Source organism: Pseudophryne corroboree, chromosome 12 (assembly GCF_028390025.1).
Source record: "Pseudophryne corroboree isolate aPseCor3 chromosome 12, aPseCor3.hap2, whole genome shotgun sequence".
Taxonomy (NCBI): Eukaryota; Metazoa; Chordata; class Amphibia; order Anura; family Myobatrachidae; genus Pseudophryne; species Pseudophryne corroboree.
In genome coordinates this window covers 134,619,423-134,644,381 of record NC_086455.1, presented here as the reverse complement: position 1 = coordinate 134,644,381, position 24,959 = coordinate 134,619,423, and the positions used below count along the sequence as shown (strand labels likewise).

At 44.1% G+C, this 24,959-nt stretch overlaps 1 protein-coding gene and 1 long non-coding RNA gene across 4 annotated transcripts in view; one reads left to right on the top strand and one right to left on the bottom strand.

Annotated features, from left to right (window-relative positions):
• LOC134980988 (uncharacterized) overlaps positions 1 to 3,935 on the bottom strand; it is a 231,880-nt gene extending 227,945 nt beyond the window's left edge. For both annotated transcript variants that reach the window (XR_010190497.1, XR_010190498.1), the window contains exon 1: positions 3,852 to 3,935. This is a non-coding gene — a long non-coding RNA (uncharacterized LOC134980988). The remainder of the gene's footprint in view (positions 1 to 3,851) is intronic.
• Positions 1 to 16,441, top strand: part of CDIN1 (CDAN1 interacting nuclease 1) — a 501,029-nt gene extending 484,588 nt beyond the window's left edge. For both annotated transcript variants that reach the window (XM_063948054.1, XM_063948052.1), the window contains one exon: positions 15,636 to 16,441. In XM_063948054.1, the coding sequence (XP_063804124.1) occupies positions 15,636 to 15,828 (193 nt within the window). In that variant the 3' untranslated portion in view covers positions 15,829 to 16,441. The remainder of the gene's footprint in view (positions 1 to 15,635) is intronic.
• Positions 16,442 to 24,959: the final 8,518 nt, after the last annotated feature.

The window sequence follows — 24,959 nt, the reverse complement described above, 5'->3', positions numbered from 1 at the left end:
CGCTTGGTGCCTAAACCTAACCCTCCCCGCTTGGTGCCTAACCCTAACCTCCCCATGTAAGTGCCTAACCGCCCCTCCCCGGTACCTAACCACCCCTGCACCCTAACCTCCCTTCTAATGCCTAAACCTAACCTACCTCCACCTGCGGCAGGACACAGGCGTATTCCGCTAAAAGAACGTTTGGGATTCCAGGCGTCAGTGTATTGACACTGGGATCTCGAGCTGAGTCGGGATTTTGAGCCGGCCTTATGCCATCATCCGGGATTCCGGCGTCAGTATTTAGACCACTGGAATCCCGTCTAGCGGCATTTTAACTACATCCCCCCTGCAGGAACTTATTTTTGGAGATTCACAAATCGCCTTTTTGTCTTATTGTATTCTTGAACACTGAGCTACCTAAATTATCAATTTAATATTTTTGTTTTATATTGTGTATTGTCCATTCAGAACATGTTTTGCCGTAAGAGAGTACTGCAGGAGAAACGGCACACACTATTTTGGAGAACAGGAAACCTATAGCAATGTAGTTGTTTTTGTAACACTGGAGGTTGAATTTTATTCATCACTATAATTTACAACTTGGGTTTACTAACCTTTGTGTAACCTTAACCATGATATTCAGGTCATGTGAGAACAATGCCAGTAAATGTTGGCTAGACCTTAATGTTCTGCAAGAGGAAACTGATTACAAGCTTGAAACACTGCAAGATTTGTCTGTTTATATATTACTATGGCAGATTCAGCTGTGTACTGTAGCAACTGCAGATGGAAACAAAAAAAAAGCCCATTTAGAATGGACTGCTATTTTTGGTGATATGTTCTGAAATTGTGTTCTTGAGTTGTTCAGCAACGTTAATAACAAGGTTCAACAAAACACCACTTATTGTCAATGCATTTACATTTACTGCAAAGAAAGCAAATATGCTTGCATATGTTTTGTAAGAGTAAGTGCTGCTTTAAATGTCACTTAGGCGATAACTATTAGGATTGTCTTCAATTATATGGCAAATAGAGGTACAGGACTATTTTCTCTCCAAACACCATTCGGTTGAGGCTGTATTGTTTAAGTAGTTGTGCTGAGTACATTTTCATGTTGGAACTAGATGATAAATTCAAGTCAGAAGCTAAGGAACTGGTCTGGGACCTCTTCCGTTCCTCAAATACTTAGTTCTGTGTAATACTGTACACCCAGGAAGCCTCTCGTCTCCAAAGATGATGTTTCTTTTGTCTTATTAACAGGGCTGGCCTTAAAAGCGTCGCACAGCTTACAGGATGTCTGGGAAACCTCAACCCTGCTTCACAATAAGCTCTGACACAACATGCAAAACTGATATTATGTAACCATTTTCCCACCTATTTATAGGAGGTGTTTGTTAACTGAAATTGACTTTTTGAGGCTGTTTTGTGGTTTTTAAAGACAGAAGATAAAGAATTCTGCTTGCTTTAATATCGTGTCTACAGGGGTTCAGTATGGTATGCCGGCGGTCGGGCTCCCGGCGACCAGCATACTGGCGCCGGGAGCCCGACCGCCGGCTTACCGACAGTGTGGCGAGCGCAAATGAGCCCCTTGCGGGCTCGCTGCGCTCGCCACGCTACGGGCACGGTGGCGCGCTACCACGCTATTTTATTCTCCCTCCAGGGGGGTCGTGGACCCCCACGAGGGAGAATAAGTGTCGGTATGCCGGCTGTCGGGATTCCGGCGCCGGTATACTGTGCGCCGGGATCCCGTCAGTCGGCATACTGAAGACCACCCGTCTACAGAACAGGTTCCTGATCATTATTCCTACAGCTAACCAGATGTAGGCAAGTCCAGCAATTCTTCCTTATATGTGTGTGTTATACAGACATGAAAGTGTTTATAGATGTGCCCAACACCTTTCACAAGACTTAATCGGCATGAGCAGAGGGGAGGTGTATTGGCGAAAAATGTATCTGATGTGTCCGGTATCTCTTGCTTTGTTTTAGATTTATATTGTTGGTCACAGGAATTCTAGGTTGCCCACTGTTAGTGAAATTAATCCAGATTCCCACTCAAACTTCAGGATAGAAATAATGTCCACACTAATATATCCCTTATTGGATTTTGTTGGATGCCATTTACTTATAATTCCCATGTTCTTTTGTTAGAATTTTGCCAATTTTGCTCTCATATAACACATGGTGTCCGTAAATTGTATTTCCATTTAATAATTGTCCGTTATACTATTTCAAATGGTGTCAACAAAGGGCAAGTTTATGTTAATATTGCTCCAATGTTCACCAGTTTGATTATATGGGGATTACTGACAAATGCTAATGAACAGGTAGGAGTGACTTTTTTTTTTCTTTTTTTTTATTGCTATGGAATAAATTATAAGATATAAAATGAAAACATGTAGGGTCAAATCAATTAGACGCAAGGGGCAAATTGCTATTGGTATGGAGTGGAAACACCGGCAATCGCACATCCTGTTGCCCCCCTTTTTATTTATTTATTATTTATTTATTACCAGTTATTTATATAGCGCACACATTTTCCGCAGCACTTTACAGAGAACATTTGGCCATTCACACCAGTCCCTGCCCCAGTGGAGCTTACAATCTATATTCCATATGTACACACAGACACATTCACACTAGGGTTCATTTTTGAGGCCTCATCTCAACCCAGACTATTGTCCACTATGGGGCTACAAACAAAAATCAGCGAGTCCAAAGCGCCTGTAAGTGTGGCATATAGACATACCTCCCAACATGACCCTCTCCAGGAGGGACACAATGCTCTGCTTCTGGACTTCCCTCTTAATTTATGACTGTCTGCACCTCTGTTGAACAGGGTAATGGATAAGAAAGGTGTTTCAGCACAGGTGATGGCAATCATAAATTAAGAGGAAAGTCGAGGAGCAGAGCATTCTGTCCCTCCTGGAGAGGGTCATGTTGGGAGTTATATTATAACCACACAGACTCATAGGGCAAGATAATAAATCAACCCATAACACTGATGCATTCCACTTTATAGTGTGATTGATATGGTGTCGTTGTGTGTTTGAGTGGGGAAACTTTGCAAAAACAGTTTGGAATATCTGGGGTGTTATAAAACTGTATTTACAATAAAAATACACAGTAGCAGTTACAGTACAATTTGTATAAAAACGATAATACAACACTATCCATACACCATTGTCTTAGGCTCCAGACTTGCCTACTCTCCCGGAATGGCCAGGAGGCTCCCGAAAATCGGGTGACCCTCCCGGCCCCCCGGAAGAGCTGGCAAGTCTCCCGATTTCAGGGGTCCCCCCTCCCCTGCCCGGCCGCCCACTTAGCGAGTAAAGTGGGCGGTCCGGGCAGGCGATGACGCGATTCTTGTTGAATCGCATCATAGCCACGCCCCCTGCTGTATAATGACTGTAATAGCGGCATTATACAGCGGGGGTGGGGCTTACACGGCACGATCCCGTGGCCACGCCCCTGGTCCGCCTCCACCACACCCCCAGTCTGCCTCCAGCCCGCCCCCTCTGCACGCACATCGCAGCCCGCCCCCCTGCCGAGCCGACCTGGCTGCTCTCTCCCGGAGAGAGCAGCCAAAAAGTCGGTAAGTATAGTCTTAGCATATTTTATAGAAGTCTCTTAAAACTGCATCCAGTGATTTAGTAATTACCGAAAGGCCTGGAAATATGTCATATCTAGATAGAATGCTTTTTGGGGCCTCGTACTTCCCAGCAGTCTTTGGGAGACCTGGGCCAGATCAACAGCTGTGCGAGAGGCTTTTGTAAATGTATGAGACTGTGTAAACTAATCCAGATATCAGCTTGCACTGGCCTCAGTGTGGCCTGTTTCCAATCAAGCCCTAAAAATAAACACTGGTTAATCACCTGAAGAGCAACATGCCTTGACGGTCCTGAAATTCAGTCCCTGAATCCTTCAAGAGCCTGGAGCTTTTTCTCTGGAACTCATCCAGGAAGGAAGAGAGCATTTGAGATACTGCTCCTCCTTTTGTGCTGTTTGTGGCTTCCGCTCATTCTTAATACTGTACATGGCACAAATCCAGATGACAAGTAATATTCTTTTTATATAGTGGGGGAGACGTCCTTTCCCTCCTTCAGTTCATCCTTGAAGCTTATAGAGTGAGTTGCAGAACTGCCCTCAGAGCCATGCAAAGTGACTAACTAGTGTACAGGAAATAGGTGTTGCAATCCATAGTGAAATAATCAATGTTTGGTTGCTATGGGTTACAGCACATTGTTCCTATGCACAATTTTTCATAAGCGCTGCTCCGCTATGTTTTTCATTGATGTTTCATGTAACAGTTTTCTTGTTACTGTCCGCAAAGGAAGTTCTATGTGGAGCGTCAAGAGAGGTATACTGTACTTTTGCAGGCTTTCTGTTAGATTTACAAGCGCAGGAATTTGGAAATAATGGGAAATGCTCGAGACTGTCTACGCCCTGAAATTATACTGTTACTTAATAAGGAGCTGTGCTTAATGCTAAGGAAACAATGTCTGGCTTCTTAACAAGGTTACTTGATATCCCAGGTGATCCACGCCACAAGTTGAATATTATTCAGAGCGTGTTGTAAACATTCTTAAAAGGAAGAGTACAGGCTTTTCCCTCCCTTCTCTTTTCTAATTTCTCCTTTTCATCTGTGGAAAACATTTTTAACGTAGACAAAAGAGCAGCATTGTTGCCAAGTCTACGCTAGGCATCTTTTCAGAAAAGCAGTGTGCACCAGGAAATTCTTCTGTGAAGGTATAATCAAAGCATACTTCAACCCACTCCGTAATGTATCAGTGGCTTTTTCACATTCCTCCGACACAATGCCTTAGAAAGTGAAAACATGCACATGGTGAGACTGCCTGCAAACTATTTGTCATGCAGCCTAACAGTCTGTAATCAAGCTGCGGCTTAAAATGCACACCATGTAATTTGTGCGTAAATTAAGAGGTGTTTAAGAGCTGGAGCTGTTTGAGAGCTAATGACTTGCGGCTGACACTCCAGCCTCTCCAGCTTCTCTTACACCTGAAGCCCGCCACCCGTTCTTTACAGTGGAGCAGGTGTTTTGATTCTGGTCTGCTGGCACCTGCAGTAAAATCCAGCAGCGTGCATTTGGCCTGTATTGAAAGCCCAGAGTTTGAGCTGCATTGATCATTGTACTTAGAAAGAAATTAGTCTGTTTGGCTAAATTGATGGAGCAAACAGAATATGAAAGAGATGCTTCAACGTGATTCCTGCAAGCAATGGATATTATAGAACATGTATAGCTTGGTAACATTTCTACAAAAGTGAAAGATGTTCTTTAAACTCAATTTACACCAATCCTAATCTTTGTATTATTAGTTTTATTAACCTTTATTATAAAGCCATCATATTATGCTGTGCAATTCCTTACTCCTCCCTACATTCATATCTATCCCTTCTCCCTTGAACTCTCTCTTACCTTTTATTTCTTGTGTGCAAATGCCTCTGAGCCATCTCCAGTGTCCAAATGCTACCTAAAGCTCAACATGTCCAGATCATAGCTCCTCATCTTTCCTCCCACTAATGTTACTTTCCCCCCACACACGCACACCACTCGCTTGCTTTGATGTCTCTCAGTTAATTACATCACACACTACTCAGCTCACCAAATACATGGCCTTGGTGTTACTGTTGAACTCACCCTCAAACTTACTCTGTACATAGAACCCTTTGTTGTCTTGATGCCTCCTCCTCAGAAAAATTGACAGAACACACCCCTTTCCTACAAACCCCTCGTCCATTCTTTTAATATTAACCACCTTGAGTACAGCAACCTCCTGCTATCTGGCCTTCCCTCACGCATCATTGCCCCTTTAAATGCAGCAGTAAGTGTTAGCTTCCACTTTCACCCTACTCATCTGCTGTACCACCGTGCTAATCCCTTTCTATCTCCTCCAGATAGCAAATCAAGCTACTCACACCATCAAAGCCCTCACAAAAACTCCCCTTCTCTGACTTCACAATATTCTTTCCATCCGACCCTCTTAGACTTTATTCTGACCGGTGTCTCATCTCTGCATTAATAATCTCCTTTCATTCCTTCCTCCTAGACCTCTGCTGCACCTGACGTATCCTTCCTGTCTGTACGCTTTCCCAGCCTGCAATCTTTGAAGTGCTCTCTCAAAACCTGCACCTTCACTATAGCCTACCTTACCCCAACTTCATTGTGCTTAGCTCCTTTGGCTCACAATTGCCCTGTCCCTCTAGAGCCAAGGGTGTCCAAACTACAGCCAAATAAAACTTGAACAATCCCCCTCAGGGATGATGGGACAGCAGATTGAACATTTGAGTGGCCTACACAGGGTCGGACTGGCCCACAGGGGTACCAGGGAAATCACCGGTAGGCCCCACTGCCTGAGGGCCCACTCTTTCCTCTAGGGATCAGGTTCCAGATTGTGCACTTGTATTATACATGGTAGATATGTTGCATTACACTGCACTAAACTAAGGTGTATTTCTGTGGAGGCTGGCCACACCCCTGAGTATGGGTCCCTATCACTGCATTCCCCCGGTGGGCCCTTCATGCCCCAGTCCGACACTGGGCCTACACATGTAGGTGGGGACTTAGCAGGGGCTCTTTCCGGGGCCTAAAGGAGGTGGCCTCGTTAGTGATGTGGGTGACAGGCAGCCTTTTATTGTAGAGTCACGTGCAAGATTAACAGCTTCACATTACAAGATGGACACTAACGTGGTGGCACATCAATGTCCACTCTCCTCTCCCCACTGCCAACTACCATGTCCCTAATGCCCCGCAACAATCACAAACATCATGCCTGACATCACACACATCATTCAGTCAAGGTCACAACTCCATTCTTTGCATTAATAGAGCGTCTCGTCACAGTAAATTTAAATTGCAATATTAAATCATTAAAAGACTATTTACAGATATTTTTGTTAATTTTAGCTAATTGCTTAGAGGCTAACTGTGAGAAAACATGTTGTGGACCTCCACTCAAAGTCATTTTCCTAATGTGGTGCTCAAAGATAATAAATGAAACACCCTGATCCAGACTATAAACTTTCCCAAACATGCCACTCTATACCCTCAGCCTCACATGTGCACCTCCTTGATCACCCTCGTATGTGCTGTCTCGGAATATGATTTGTATCTTGTATGATCTGCCATAGCTGCAGAACTTTGTGAAGATGGACTCTAGACCTCCAGGCCTGCCTGTTGCTTCTATAGAGCACAACACAACAGGTAGTCACATGGAGTCACTTATATGGGATTAAACATAATAATTGTGTGCTGGGAAGGTGGTACATATGCCCATATTCACAATGCACTCTTGTAATACACTTTCTTCTTCTCTGTACTACTCTCGGTTCTACCACAAGACCAGTTTAGTTAGGATTCCAATAAGCTATCAGATAGAACACAGGTTCTCAAACTCGGTCCTCAGGACCCCACACGGTTCATGTTTTGCAGGTCACCTGTAGATTTTTAAGATGTGACAGTTGGTGATACACAGTGCAGCTGCTGGGTGACATGGAAAACCTGTACCGTGTGATGTCCTGAGGACCGAGTTTGAGAACTACTGAGATAGAGTATTACACCTTACATCAGGAGACACCTACAGCCAGTGTCGGACTGGGGCATGAAGGGCCCACCGAGGAATGCAGTGGTAGGGGCCCATGTTTAGGGGTGTGGTCAGTCTCCAGAGGTGGTGTGGCCCGACCCTGCCTACAGCGGCTTAACTTTCTGTTTCCTATATTCAACAAGTAAATTCTAAGTGGCTTGCCACCACAAATAGCCTGTGTGTGAATTAATGATACTCCCTCATGGAAATAATCCACCGCTGGTCTCTTTTGTGTATGATTAGTCATTGTGACTTTCCGTTTTGGTTTTTAACTTGGCATTGATAAATCATAGAACAATACAGTACTTTTAGTGAGCTGGCAGAAGAGCCAACCGGGCAGAACGACTCCATACTTCATCTGTACTGTTGGAACTTGGCAGAGGTGCCGAAGGCAGCCTAACCCATAGCTCATTGTACGGCATAAACACCTTGAGTTTTGGTATGTAGGACTGTGGAGTTCTCACTCCTTTAGTGATTGTCCTATAACTGAGCCACATTTTATGTGCAAGCAGGGATGAAAGAAAATATTTATGCACTTTTGTATTTCTTCATAGTTTGATTACAGCTACAATGCGTATCAGAGAAACTATGAGGTCATACTAAGGTGCATAATCACAGTCTCCTGGATCAATCACTTGGGCCTGAATAACAAGTAGATCTGCATAGGTTTTGTGTATCTTCCCATATTCACAAGATTTCTCCAAGTGCTCCATGGTCCAAAGTAATTTATATGTGTCAGTGCATCAGTTGTTACGTGTGAGAGGTGCGGTGCGTGTGGTGGTGCCTGCTGCCGTGCAGGTGTAGACTCTGTACTCACCAGGCGCCGCTCTCTCTCACCTTCAGGTACCGGAACCTTCAACGGACCTGGAATTCTTCAGTCGGATCCGGACACGGCGATTCCCTCTTGGAGCTGACCGTCGACCGAGCTGAGGAGAGAATGGTTTACATTAAAGGGGGTATCGACCCTTCTTCCACTGGAACAGGGGATACCCCAGGGGTGGCTGCGACCTTCACCGGCTGGGTGAATGGTCATCACCGGCACAAAGCCTCAGCTACCCAGCTTTCACACACTCGCGCTTTCGCACGTAGTGTGATGAAAGGGATTCTCACGTCCGTGAGCAATCCTAACTCCGGCGCTCGGGGACAAACAAGGGACAGACGTACACGGATGCTACTCACCGTCACGAGTCTTGCACTCCAATCTTCTCCACTTACAGGTCCCTGTAAGGAGGCAAAGAGAAACAGCCGTGCAGGGCCTAACTCTGACCTAGTGTCACACCCTATACTATCTACAACAGCGGAGCCCTCAAACTAGCTCTGTGGGTGTGGTGCAACACAACTATGCACAACTTACACAACACATACACTTTGCCCTGCACGGTAACAACATATAACACACTATCGGAGTAACAACATAAAACGGTGCTGTCCCTTTATCTACCCGACCCAGAACACCCAGTAGTGGGGACCGCACAGCTCACCCACCTACCGTACTCTCAGGGTGGCCTGAGCCTAGCGCCCAGTACCACCTTTACTCACCTCAGGGAAACACTGCTTCGCTGGGCCTAGCGCCCCCTAACTGCCCACAGGCCGGAGGCCTGACTTTGCCCACGGGCCTAGCGCCCGCCTACTTGCCGCCCGTTGGGTGACCTGGGCCTTGTGCCCAGGGTCACCTTATCGTATCCCTGATTTGGCCACAAATACCCTAGGGCCTAACGCCCTCTATTAGCCACAGGCCTAGTGCCTAGATTGTTCCCCGGGCCTAGTGCCCGCCTAACTGGTGCCGCATGAGTGGGGTGGCTTGGGCCTAATGCCCAAACCACCTCATCAAATATTGGGGGCCCAAACTCCTAACTGCGCCCAGGCCTAGCGCCTGAATTGTGTCCTCGGGCCTAATGCCCGTCCCTGGTGGTCGAGGGAGGAAAAGGGGAGGGGGAGGATAGCCTCACTGAGGCCTTACCTAACCTGGGGGCCTCCACCGTCTTCTGCCGCTGACCCGTCCTGGCCAGCGGCGCCTCCGTCTCTTCCCTGCGTCCAGCCGCCGCTGGACATCTTCTTTCTGCAGGCCGACGTCTTCTGGCCTCTTCCGCGGCCTCAGGACCTCCTCTCCCCGCGGTCGTCGTCTTCTCCTCGGCGCCGGATCCTCTTCTGCGCTCCGGCGCGCCGACGACCTCCTCCGCTGCTCCCGGCCGTGTCTTCTCTTCCTCGCGCTCTTCGGCGCGGCCTCTCCTTCTTGGTCCCGCCCGGCGTCTGACGTCAGACGCCGGAGGCGGGGCCTATGACGCGGCGAGCGCCGATTGGCTCGCCGCGTCTCTCCCTGATTGGCCGCCACTCCGGGAGCCGCGATTGGCTCCCGGAGGGCGCCAATATTTAAAAGCCTCTGGTCCGGTGCAGGGAAAAGTGTAATCCCTGCACCGGACACCCGCCGCCACTCACCCAGCGCTGGGGACAGACAAGCTGCCCCAGCGCTGTCCCCAACTAGGGACAACACAGATGTGCCCACAGGGCACATCCTTACATACGTTCTTGTGAACACTGATCCTTTCTAGGTGGGAAATTCAAATGCAGCCGTGTGATTGTTCATAGGAAGTCATTAAGTTCTACAACCTGGATTTAGCCAGTTGCCTGAGAACTAAAAGCTGATATAAGCCCATTTTTGTTGGCAAAGTGCCTTTGTATGTATTGTGTATGTGCACAAAAAAATATTTTGTATGCATTCTTACATTTGAAGTTATAAGTGTCAACAAGTATGGACTTAAATCAGTTTTACAATCTCATTCTTTGCTAACCGTGAGCTGCCATCTTTGTATTGCTCAAAATGGATGCTGAGATGCATCAAAGTGACATAATAGAAAGTAATATTCTATAATATGACTTTTCTGAGAAGGTATAATATATAATTGTATATAGTGTACAATGCTGCTATCAGGAGAGTTAATCATTAATGACACAGAATGTGGGGAGGTCTTTCACGCAAATATGGAAGCATGTGCAGTGTGTCATGCCTTGTGATCACAGCTGCTCTCACATTCAATGCAAGGTAGACTGTACAGTTCATCCTCTAATGAAACATAAAAAAATATTATTTGGTTTAGTTCCACATTAAAACGGAGCCTAGCAAATATATCAGCTGCAGCACATTTCCCTCACATTACAGATCTTTGGGTCATGGTGCAAATGACTATTTAAAGTTTAAAAGGAACCATGTTTTCAGCTCCAGCTGCTCTTTGCGTGGCTGAATGAAGGATGCCATTAGATAAAGGTTTTTATGGTCTATCTTGACTTCTGGGACATAGAAAATGTGGCACGTATTTAACACGCTGTCTCTTTCACACACATTTACTTTTTTAAACTTTCCATTTCTTACTAGTTTTCTCACTTGTCTGGTGTGATTCTCAAATAAAACATAGCAAAAATGTTTCCTATTATCTCTGATATGGTATCCGTTCAGATGGTCGACCATGTTATGGTCAACAGTCATTAGGTCGACCACTATTGGTCAAGATTCACATGGTCGACACATGAAAATGGTCGACATGAGTTTTTTAACTTTTTTTTCTTTTAGGGAACATTTCCATACTTTACGATCCACGTGGACTACGATTGGAACGGTAATCTGTGCCGGACGAAGCGGTAGCGGAGCGAAGGCACCATGCCCGAAGTTCCCAGTCTCTTTACGCAAAAAACGACACCAAAAAAAGTTTAAAAAACTCATGTCGACCTTTTCATGTGTCGACCTTTCATGTGTTGACCATTTTCACGTGTCGACCATGTCAATGTCGACCAATAGTGGTCGACCTAATGACTGTCGACCATAACATGGTCGACCATTCATACCGGAACCCTCTGATATTGCTATGTGTTGTATTCATTATTTGCTGTTGATCGAATAAAGTCCTTTTACAACAGTAATGGGGGTAACTAGGTTCTGCTCTCAAGTCCTATTTTTATCTGTGTCCTAGATGATAAATGTTCAGTTGTAATATTATTTAAACACCATAAATTGAGATATTTTATTAGCTGTCCATTTCATCATTATAACAAACCTTTATGCCTCAGTGAAATAGATGGAGTTACGTGTGTGCTTTTCACTCCACATACAAAATGCAGAACACTAATTGCTGCAATTTGAAATTAGTCATTTGTATGAGTATAACAGTGAGGATGCTACATTGGTGCCTTCATTGATTAAACCGTTTTTATAGAATAGTGATGGCTAACCTTGACACTCCAGCTGTTGTTGAACTACATATCCCAGCATGCCCTGCTACAGTTTTGTTATTTGGCCATGCTAAAACTGATGCAGGGCATACTGGGATGTGTAGTTCAACAACAGCTGGAGTGTCAAGGTTAGCCATCACTGATATAGAATGACAACTGCAGCATTTTATGGCATACCTCCCAACAGATTGGGATTAATGGATCGGGACAGAGATGTCACAAAGTGGGTGTGGTCACATCACTGATTGGACTGCCCCTTATCCACCGCTCCAATAGCACAGTCACTGCAGCACAGGAGTCATCCATTTTCCGCTGCTATGCAGACCATACTTACCGACTTTGAATGTATCCTTTCCGGGAGATGCCTGGAGAGGAGGCAGGTGGGCAGGATGGGGCTAATTGTGTCATTCTACCCCGCCCCTCATGGGAAAGCAGCTGTGATTGGACAGCATTCGATTATGGGCAGGGATAAATTGCGCATTTCGCCTACAATCTCATCATTAGGCCCCGCCCCCTCTTTAGGGACCACAGATTGCCTGTATACTACATACTAGAGATGAGCGGGTTCGGTTTAACTCGGATTTACTTGAATCTCCTTATTGGCTCTCGGATGTCGTGTGCTTTGGTTAGCCAATAAAAAAAATCCGGAACATCTGATTTTGCGATAATTCTGGCGTTAAGAACCGAGTAAATCCGAACCCGCTCATCTCTAGTATTTATCCTCATGTTCTGTCCACTTCACTTGGAAGTGGGTAGAATGTGTGAGGGGTGCAGGGGAGTACCCCCCCAAAAAAAGTCTCTCCCACAGAACCTGGGAGAGTAGGTAAGTATGATGCAGGCATATCTCCCTTACTGCCCAGTAGCCCTGGCCCGGGAAGGAGGGTTAGAACCCTTAAATCAGGACAGTGCTGCTGATTTGAGGGCTCTTTTGGTTGGGAGCTATGATTTTGGAAACGTGTCCAAAGCATACTTGCCTACCTGACCCTCTCCATGAGGGAGAAAATGCTCTGTTCCTGGACTTTCCTGGTAATGTATGATTGCCATCACCTGTGGTGAAACACCTTTCTTATCAATTAACTAGCTCACCACAGGTGATGGCAATCATACAGTACCAGGAAAGTCCAGGAACAGAGCATTTTCTCGCTCATGGAGAGGGTCATGTAGGCAAGTATGTTTAAGAGTAACCTATGAAATGAATGTATGTAACTAGCTGGTGCTATAAGGATACCATATGCTACCATATGCTAAGTGGTTATTGTCTTTATTTTCTATAAACGATGTCTTTATTTGACGGTGTGTCTCAGCATTAATACCTTCTTCTGATGAGCAAAACTGATGCATGGACTTCTCCTCAGAAGATAGCTGTGAAACTTCGCACCCCTGCCAAACCGCATGTTCCACCGCAGAATTCAATCTGCAAGAAAATTTTGATGCAACTTTATTGATCTTTGTCTATTTGTAGACTGTATCTTGCCACAGATCAAAATCTATCTAGAAAGTAACTACATATTCTACACGGTTTCAAATGACACTTTTTACTCACAGCTGTGTTAATAGGAAATAGTTTCTTATGACATGCACGGAATGGGTTAACCTTTGGGCAGCCTGGGTTTGGGTTGTTTAACTTCTGATTAGTGTAAAAAGACAGAGTATTGCTATGAAATGTAACTTCCTTGCTGTTGAAAGCCCCGCTGTAAATCCAGGTATAAACTGTTACATGACATTGCAGTGAACTCAACGGTTCACAATGTAACAGGCATCTTCCCCCGCAGTGTTTTCTTTGGCAGGATCCCCTAACAGACTCTCATAAATCACCTGGTGAACCCTCCGATGGCTGGGCCTAAGCTGGGGGACAGCTTCTAGTGATGAAGCTTCAAGACTTGAGTCTGGCCTTAAAGACAGGCTACCACCTATGTGACACGGGTGAAATGAACAGCAGTAAGTGGATGCTGGCTAATCCTGTAGAGCTGCAATTTATCTTCACCACTTACTGATACTATATGTACCTCAAGTGAACAACAGTCACAGCCAATATATAAAATATAACCTGATTTTATTCACGACAAAACTGTGATGTTTGTATATTGGCCCTCATTCCGAGTTGTTCACTTGCTAGCTGCTTTTAGCAGCATTGCACACGCTAAGCCGCCGCCCTCTGGGAGTGTATCTTAGCATAGCAGAATTGCGAACGAAAGATTAGCAGAATTGCGAATAGAAAATTCTTAGCAGTTTCTGAGTAGCTCGAGACTTACTCCTACATTGCGATCAGCTCAGCCCATTTCGTTCCTGGATTGACGTCACAAACACACCCTGCGTTCGGCCAGCCACTCCCCCGTTTCCCCAGACACTCCCACATTTTATCCTGGCACGCCTGCATTTTTTCGCACACTCCCAGAAAACGGTCAGTTTCCGCCCAGAAACACCCACTTCCTGTCAATCACACTCCGATCACTTCAACGATGAAAATTCTTCGTTCGGACGTGAGTAAATCTAAGTTTTGTGCTAAAATACTTAGCGCATGCGCACTGCGTACCATGCGCATTTTTGCCTTAATCACTCCGTTACGAAAATCGGCAACGAGCGAACAACTCGGAATGACCCCCCTTATTCTTTATTTATTATTAAATGCATTCATAATGCACACATATTAGGCTTTGAACGCACATCAGTCCCTGACCCAGCCGAGCTTGCAATCTGTATTCCCTACCACACGTGTGTGTGTGTGTGTGTGTGTGTGTGTGTGTGTGTGTGTGTGTGTGTGTGTGTGTGTGTGTGTGTGTGTGTGTATATATATATATATAAAATACAGATGTAACACTAGGATTTTTATTTTTTGGTCAAAAGCCAGTTACCCTACCAGTATACTTTTGAAATGTAGGAATAGACTGGAGTACACAAAAGAAACCAATGCCAGTTTGTGGAGAACATACAAACTCCACACATTAGGGCCTTGGTGGAAATGACACCCAAGGCCTCAGTTCTGCGAGGCAGTAATGCTAGCCACTATGCAAATCTGTTTTATTTGTATAATGGTATAAGTAATGTAGTGTAAACATATTTACACATTAAGCTTCTATTGTTACATTATTTGATAATATAATTGAATTAAAATGCAGGGCTTTTTATGAAACTTCCATGTAAACCCAATTCCCATGACCCCTAAATGGGAGAAAAAAAGGATCAGAAATAAAGTTACTAGTCAATCAATCCTAATTTATGGTTCCACTTTAAACATAATATTGTAAATGAGCAATCTATGGCAGAGCCCTAGAGATGGCCGGAGTAGTCCATTCTGTAAGTGTTCTCAGTAGGGGAGGGAGGCCAGTGAAAACATCCCCCATGCATGTTTGTATAAGTGAGGTGAGGCTGATGTGTTGCGTTGTTTCTCTGATTGATGGTGATTACTTGTTTATGAACCCGAGGCTGAAGGTCTGAACTTCCTCACGGGCCAAATAGTTCAGGGGGCTGTTTCCTGAGGCTGCCCCAGGGATTTCTCCATCTGAAAGTGGGAGGAATGGATAGGCAGTCAGAGGCAGACAGCCAAGTCTATGTGTAACAAATGGAGAAGAATATTGATATGTACATCTCGTATATTTGTTTTTAAAACAAAACTTCTGAGAAAGAGACCCAAAATTACGCTAGATGACAGCTGGCCCCGCACTTCTATATGCGGAAAGGCCCCAAACCAGGCTGCCACTATTCTATGGGGCACACCTTCTAAAAAAAAGTGTAGGACATGATTCCTGATTTATGTTCCTCTCCTGTTATTTATGTGTCACATTATAGTATTGCAGTAATTTCTACTGATTTCTTTCTAACCATACATGTGTCATTCAGATTTGGGCCTGGCCTGGTGATTTACTGGTACGGATTTATTGAGGAGCTGGACTGTCACCGAGATCGCGGCATTCTACTGAAAGATGACTTTCCCCGTGATATCGTAACTCTGCGTAACTGCTTGGTGCTGGAAGATGAGCGTGGCCGACATACCGAAGACTATGCGACGGAGAAAAGCCAGGAAGCAGTGTAATAATTCTACGCGAGCCTCAAATGCTGAACTCCGGATGAACTGCAGTACCAAGTCACAGAGCTGCCTTCTCATACAAACACTCAGACAATCTGTTTACCTTCCTTTCCAGCCGCCCTTCTGCCCTGTGCTCCAGCCCAAAGCCCACGCACTATCTGAAACACCTTTGCTTCTGCAGATGCTCTGCGGACATACACACTGGCCTTCCTTCCGCCTGCACCCTGTACCTAGAGTGAAAAGGAAACCACTGCTCTTCTGACGCCCTCACCGTTAACTGACGCCCTCACCGTTAACATCTCCCCAAAATATATTTGCAGAGGACCTGACGTGCGTAATAGGTGTCATTCTCTGGCGCAGTGCAACTGTGTGAAGAAAGCGATCAGTCATTATTAAGTTGTTACCATGACCTGGAGTGTGGTGAGAAATGTACAGTCTGCATCGCAGTTTTTAGCAGCATTGCAATCAGGAGGTTTATATTTGCTTATCATACATTGCAGATGTTGGGAATATTAAAGTTGGATTACTGTCTGATATTAAAGGTGTTGTTCAATCTTGCAGCCTAAAAGCTAATTAATGATCATGTTGTTTCATTTGCAAATAAAGCATTTTTCAATCACCTTTTTTTGTTTACTTTTAAATAAATGATTTTGATTATACTCATCACTCTAAATTTGGCTGCTACCACCTCCTCTGTCTGTCAGCTGTAAGGGTGGCTTGTCAACCATCCTATGTGTGAGTTTCCATTGCAAGTTCTACTTTTGTCTGTTTTTATTTTTTTGTTTGTCCTTCTTTTCTTGAAATGCAGCTCCAGAGCCCCACTCATACTGCAGGAACCGTCTGAGCACCGATCTGTCCTACAAGCACTGTCCCCTTCATTGTGTGACCGTAGAACCCGTGACAATGGTCTTCCTATAAGGATACAAGGGAGAAGTGGCTGTAGCTTGAACTGCAATCAGCAACAGAAGAATACTTGTAGGAGTAAGGGGAGTTTTTCAAGTTATCAGCCCTGTAAGTGAGGAAATTGCACTCCATAATCCGTATCACTAATAGTAGAGCCAAAAACTGACATTTATTGCAATGTTAGGGAACTGTACAACTATAAGTAGCCCTGCCCATGTAAACATCTCTTAAAAGATAAATCCACTTTTTGTTGGGTAGATTGAGAGGGGGTTTGTTGTTTTTATTTTTTTTAAATTACGCAAGTCCCTTCTCATCCACTTTAGTAGCAGTGTGTATCTAATAGTTATCTGATTTGAGAAATTCTTCAGTTCCTTGTGGGAATGCCATAAAGTGCTCCCTCATCACCTTGTATCTATCTGACATCACAGGGAATTGCATAACTAGCACAAATAGCTATATTCCTGTGATGTGGGGCAGATGACACAGTAGTGGGGGAAACATGGGGAAAGTACACAATTTCTAAAATCATAAGATACACTCTACTAGAGAGAATCTAACTAGTCTGATGGCCATGAAGTAGTGTATATAACAGAGACTGGGGGTACTATTGTATATGAAAACAATATATATCTAAAGTCCAGGGCATCATATTCAGTGTGCTGTATATAATATGACCTTTTCAGATATTTCATATATATTGCTGTTAACTTGTAAGTTACATCGTTGTAAGAAGTGCATCTAACCTTTTTTTGTGTGTGTATATGTATGTATGGGTGTAGTATGGTATGCCGGCGGCCAGGCTCCCGGCGACCAGCATACCGACGCCGGGAGCCCGACCGCCGGCATACCGACACCGTTGCGAGCGCAAAGGAGCCCCTTGCGGGCTCGCTGCGCTCGCCACGCTACGGGCACGGTGGCGCGCTACGCGCGCCACACTATTTTATTCTCCCTCCAGGGGGGTCGTGGACCCCCACGAGGGAGAATATATGCCGGTATGCCGTGTGTCGGGATTCCGGCGCCGGTATACTATGCGACGGGATCCCGACATTCGGCAAACTGAAGACCACCCGTATGTATATATATATATATATGGAGAGAGAGAGAAATGAAGAATAGCGCCTGTGTTCACCTAATAAGACCCCCTGGGATGAGTTCGCAATACTTTTTGCTAGGCACGACAGACCTCATACATGGGTGAGTGGCAGCTCTTAAACAGTATAAAGATTAAGAAAATGGAGTAAAAAGGAGCGCCTACTAGTGTCAGTGAAAAAAACCTGTGGGCTTAAGTATAGTGATAAATAAAACAATATGCAACAATTTAGCTTGAAAAACTTTCAGGCTGATGACTCTTAGAAGCAGGTCATGTAAAAAAGAGATAAAAGCAACATAGTGTGTACTGTTTTTTAATTATTACTGAAGTTTAAGAGTTAGGAACTATGCTGGTTCCAATTTTTGATAAGAGAGCAAAATAAATTAAAAACAGTAACAATTTATTTGGCACAATCCTGCCACAAATGCTGGTGACAAATAAATAACAATTAAAAAATATATATAGCAGCTTGTCTATTCGTAAGTGTAGGTAACACGCGTACAAGATTAAGAAATATAGCCAGCTTATCTGTCCGCATGAGGAAAGTCCAAGATTTATAAGAATATATAGGAAGATTCTCTGTCCATAAATGCAGGTAACAAACGTACAAGATTGAGTATTAAAAACAGCTTATCTGTCCACAAATGGGAAGTCCAAGGGGTGAGCATCAAGTCCTTGTTCCAACGCGTTTCGTCCTAGTATGAGGACTTCATAAATCTTCATAATTTTATGCTTCTGTAATAATTCAAAAACACTATGTTGCTTTTATCTCTTTTTTACATGTCCTGCTTCTAAGAGTCATCAGCCTGAAAGTTTTTCAAGCTAAGTTGTTGCATATTGTTTTATTTATCACTATACCTAAGCCCACAGGTTTTTTTCACTGACACTAGTAGGCGCTCCTTTTTCCTCTATTTTCTTAATATATATATATATATATATATATATATTTATATCATTCGTTTAGTGAATTTGCCGTCTCCTCCCCATATGGTTATGAATTCCACATATTACCACTAACATAGGATTGCTATTTATAGCAGTTGATCTTTGAGCTTTAATCTGATTATTTCATATTTTGTACATTACTTATGTCAATAATAAATTTCCAGTTCCCTCTAGTTTTAACAGCTTAGTGTTGTTACCTAATGGTGTTTGCATGGCTTACGAGGTTGCATGTGACTGCGGGGGTGATCAGTGATTGCAGTTAGGAGGAGTGATGATGGAGGACACTGCATCCAGGTTCTCTTGATGTGTGAGCCAGTGGTGCAAGCAAAAAATGGTTCTCAGATGTAACTCCTGTAAATATTGAATTCAATATTACCATGAGTGCTCTGGTCCATGAATGCCTGCTCCCCCATATACCAGGCATAATGGGCCTCATTTGGAGTTCAGCGCAAGTCCAACCTGGTTTTGGCAAATCCTTGAGCATCACATCATAGGAAAGCCACCCAGCATTTCGGTGCTACATGCTGAAGTAGGCAACACTTAATGCAATAAAACCTGACTCACATCCTCTGCATTGTGACTTGGCTTGTCATGAGCATTTTAACCGATGAGTGGGTAATGTGCTGCGGGCCCCCATCATGTAATGGCACCCTACATATCTGTGAAGGCAGCCAGTGTTGATGCTGCTGACCCCTCTATAGGTGCTTCTAGTCAGCGCTGCCTCCTTTCCGTTGATAGTGGAAAAGACGGTGCATGCGCACTAGAGAAAACTGTGGCACAGTGGCAGAGTGCTTATGGTCTGCTGCACCAGCTCCACCCTCCTGTATACATCATCCAGAGATGGCATTGCAGGAAGCACTTATAGGAGGTGTTTGTTGCACGGATGGCGGATATCTCATTGGTGCAAGGTCTCTGGACCCATCAGACTGTGTGCACTGCATACCCTACACCCATTATAGATACGTCACTGATTAGATAGAACCAAGATACGTCACTGCTTAGATAGAACCAAGTTCAGCAAAGTAACTCCTCTGTGCCCTGCATAGGCTTCCAGATCTTAAGTCCTCACTGCTGCTGGTAGTCCCCCTCTGGTCCAAGGGGTGATGGTACCAACGCGTTTCGGAACACTGGAACATCTAACAGTATTTAGCAGAAAAGGCACATAGCAGATGCACAGATCCTGGGAGTATAAATACAATTTACCTTTGTAAATCTATTCACAGGAAACAGGACGATATGTGCACAAGCATGGATATCCTTAAAACCAGGACTGTTATGATGCCTTGAGGACTGCATTAACCACTGCACTAGAGGTTGTGTCCTATAACTTGTATAAAACCATAAACCTGTTTCCCGTGAATAGATTTACAAAGGTAAATTGGATTCATACTCCCAGCATCTGTGCATCTGCTATGTGCCTTTTCTGCTAAACACTGTTAGATGTTCCAGTGTTCCGAAACGCGTTGGCGCCATCACCCCTTGGACCAGAGGAGGACTACCAGCCGCAGTGAGGACTTAAGATCTGGGAGCCTATACCGGGCAAGTCCGGACTTCCCTGCATTCATCACCACCTGCTGCTCCTCAGCGTATTCCTCGGTAGGACTCCTCCTGAACTATATGTCTTTTAATTTTGTCCACACAATGCCTGTATGTGTGGTCATTTTATCAGTTATATGATCTGGATGCTACAGAGTGTAATAAATTGTGATATTTTTACTTTTCGTTGTATCTGAAGTATCCTAATAGGAATCGGGTAGCGCCACATTTAATACCTACTACCATTTTTTTCCATTTGTTCCAGTGGGGATAGGGTACCCCTTTTTTGGTAATAAAAAGCCAGCTAACACCCAGTGAAGCGCCCAGGGTATCCTGTCATCCTTTGTACAGACCTATTTTGGGTGTCGACTTAGTTACTGTCGACCAATAGTGGTCAACCTAGACATGGTCGACCTAAGTATGGTCGACCCTATGACCCATCACCTAAGTGTGGTCGACCCTATGACCCATCACCTAAGTGTGGTCGACCCTATGGCCCATCATTAAGAGGTGTGTCATTCTGCTTTGTATTATTTGACTGTATTGTTTGTTGTAAGAAGTTGTGGTGTGCATTGAAGCACATGACCTGGCTTGCAGCAACACAGATACGTGAGTGTATGCCAAGGTGATTATGAGCACGAAAATGTTTAGTAGCTTTCAGTGTCCACAGTCAATCAAGCAAGTGCAGCTACAGCGAGGAGACTGCATAAGCGGAGTATCTGCTTTCCTTCCATCTGGAAAATGGCTGCTGCTTAGAGTTCAAGTCTCCACAGTATGCGAACACTGTATGAGCCACACAGTTACTACAAGGAATCTTTCTCAATCCAAAATCCAGCTCTATGCAACAACTGAACATCAAATCAAATGTATTTTTAGATCTCAAAAATTATATTATATTTATATATATATATATATATTAATATTAAAACAGGATCTCTGCTGTATTAAAAGAACTCAAGTTATTTATTTTCATTTAGATACTTACTGCTTACATAATACGTCCTCAGTGTTACTATTTTGAGGGTCACTTGTCTAGGTCCGTAACCCCCCCCCCCCCCCCCCCCTCTCGCTATTCCATAGTAACTCAATTCTGCCGGTGATTGCAATGGCCCTATATCCAGGATCCAATACCCAGGTGACTTAAATGGATATACTGCTTAGTTCAGTGTATTGCTTACGCCATCATGGCTTAGTAGCAGCTGTCTATTCTGTGTTATCAAAGTGTTTCACTTAGGGGGTCATTCCGAGATGATCGTACTGACATGCGGGGGGACGCCCAGCACAGGGCTATCCCGCCCCGCATGTCACAGCGGCGATGCCTTTGCATTTCAAGAGTAGCTCCCGACCAGCGCAGCCTTGGCGTGCTGGCCGGGAGCTACTCATCGGTCCCCAGCCTGCAGCGGCTGCGTGTGACATCACGCAGCCGCTGCAGCCCGCCCCCCGTTTGGTCTTGCCACGCCTGTGTTGGCCGGACCGTGCCCACGAAACGGCGGGCAAACGCCGCCGTTCCGCCCCCCTCTGCTCAGCGACCGCCTCTGCCTGTCAATCAGGCAGAGGCGATCGTAGCAGCCCAACGGCCTCTTAGCTCTTTAGTAATTCCAAAATATGCAATGTGCCAAGTCCTAGAAGGGAATAGTTACAGACAACAGCAGGGGTGGATCTGGGGGATCAGTGTCCTTAGACTCCAGATTGTTCCGCTACTTGGGTTTAAAACTAAAATGTAAAAAAAAAAATATGTATTTTTATTTTAAAAGAAAAAATTAATGTCAGTAAGAAAATAATAAAAATGATTCAAAGGAGGCATACCTGCAGATCATGCATTACTGTTGTGCAGACATGGCATTAAGGGGTCTATTTACTAAGCATTGGAAGGAGATAAAGTCGTTGGAGATAACGTACCAGCCAATCAGCTCCTAAGTGTCATTTTCAAACACAGCCTGTGACATGACAGTTAGGAGCCGATTGGCTGGTACTTTATCTCCAGCGACTTTATCTCCATCCAAGACTTAGTAAATAGACCCCTAAGGGGTACATTTACTAAGCAGTGATAAGAGCGGAGAAGTGAGCTACTGGAGAAATCTCCCCATCAACCAATCAGCAGCTCTGTATCATTTTATAGTATGCAAATTATAGATGTTACTTCAGTGCTGATTGGTTGCCATGGGCAACTTCTCCACTGGCTCACTTCTCCGCTCTTATCACTGCTTAGTAAATGTACCCCTAAATCTCTTAACATAAAATGATATTCAGTTCAATTCGACATCTTCCATTAAACATAAAACACTGGGGGTAATTCCAAGTTGATCGCAGCAGGAATTTTTTTAGCAGTTGGGCAAAACCATGTGCACTGCAGGGGAGGCAGATGTAACATGTGCAGAGAGAGTTAGATTTGGGTGTGGTGTGTTCAATCTGCAATCTAAATTGCAGTGTAAAAATAAAGCAGCCAGTATTTACCCTGCACAGAGACAAAATAACCCACCCAAATCTAACTCTCTCTGCACATGTTATATCTGCCCCCCTGCAGTGCACATTGTTTTGCCCAATTGGTAAAAAAAATTCCTGCTGCGATCAATTTGGAATTACCCCCAATGTTCAGTTTATAATCTGCTCTAGATCTCTACCATCTGAAATTATGGAAATAGTCATACACAATCTGTTTATGTTACGCAGATATATTTAGATAGAACTTCTGAAGTTCTTTTGAACACTATTGTATGTATTTGTCCTATAATTTATTGTGCTGACCTATTCAGCTCTTTGTGTACCAGCCATGTCTGAAACAATAGCAGGAAAGTGGAAACCACGAGAGGAACTACAGCAGGTTTGTTTATTATCGAGCTCTTAATTATACCTTCCTTATTTAAACGTTTTCAATTCTGGCACAATTTGAAATAATGCCGGCTTACATAATATTTCCGTTTTCCGAGGAGGTTAGATTGAGGTAGCATGGTCACATGACCGCAAGTCTGTGTCTGTCCTAACCTTTCTATAACCCTTTGCTAATCGGTTTTATTTTGTTACCGCTCAGTTAAAAATACAGCAAAGGGAATGCACTGTAACCGTACAACAGATTGCCCTTGGATGGGGAAGTTCTTGGAGGTGATTGGATGAAGTTATATTGCAACAAACTCTTCAATGTGTCAGGAACTATAACAGTCACTATAAGCACAATGTTCTCCATTGCCAGATATTTTTGGTTGTTTTTTAATATTGTTCTGTTATACCCCTTTCACATTGCAAAAATAACCTGGTCAGTGTGCAATGTGAAAGGGGCCTTGGAGAATTCCCGGGTCGCCTGACCCAGTAATTCAACGCAAATAATAAGAAGGGTTATTCCCGGGTTGAATACCGGGTCAGTGGCAGTGTAAACGGGTTCCCGTGTCAATGCGACCCAGTACCCCTTTACTACATAGAGAGAGGCGGCGTGGAGATGAGCTTATCTCCCAGCGCCCCGCCACTGCTGCCAGCTCCACCCCCGCCGCTATGGCAACCGGCCCGGCATGTTGCCGGGTCGGGAAGCCAGCGCTGAGGCTCCAATGCCAGATCCCACCCAGGAAGGACCCGTTTCCAATTCCCGGGTTGGATCGGGCTTTGGAGATGTGAAGGAGTATTAAGGAGAATGATCCCGCACAACCTAATATAAAATAATGTTGGTGTATAAGTGACCTACAAGCAATTTTCACAGTTAAATGAGTCAGATATTCTGGAACTTGTATGTTTCATTAGGAAAGATTATTTTCAATCTCTGGAAACTAGACCCTATTGTAAAGCTATATAGAGGACATAACAGGAAGCCACCCAGATAACAATTTCTAGTACTCAGATAGCAAACAAGAGTTCTTATCTGTTTCGTGCCCATTATGGGATGGGAAAAAGTACATTTGAATGGTACATGATACACTAAGGAATTTGCTGCTTTATTGACCATAATCTACTACGACTCTTCTGACCATTTCAGGCCTTTTTTTAGGGCCAAATGGACTTTTTGATAAAGCAGTTATACATTTTAGACAAGTACAATTTCCCTTTTAACATTTCTTTACTGTAAACTGTTTATACCATGATTGTATCTAAAATATATCCTCTCATTGACCAATCTGCATCTAAAATGTCCATATCAACATTCATAGCCCCAGTTTGATCCTTTTATTAGTATTGTAATAATTTATTTATATAGCATCACAAGAGTTCCTTAGCACCATACAGCAAGATAGGTTATACAATAGTGTTTCGTAGTTGCATGGTGAATAGTTGAAACAACTACAGGCAAGTTCACATATTTACATATACATATTGAAAACCCCACAAATTACATAATTATTTGGCGAAAATAAAAGGAAAGAACTTTACATTCGTATTACATTTGCCTAGTGTCACCACGTGCATGAGAAACAAGACAAGACCGCTGTTATAATGATGATCACGTTTTATTGTGGTCAGCCTAATATCACATGGGTGTGTGTGCGCGCAAAGTTTTGTCCTTTCCATGTGTGGTCAAACTGGCCTCTGATTCAGTAGAAGGACAATCATGGAAGATCACAACGGCAAGTGTTCGTCCATCCTAAGTCTCTTGCTTACTCATACTTCCAGTGTTGACCTATTTAACTGGCTGCAAGAAAATGTCAGTTTTACAAACCGGAATCCGCACACCATCACAAGTTCA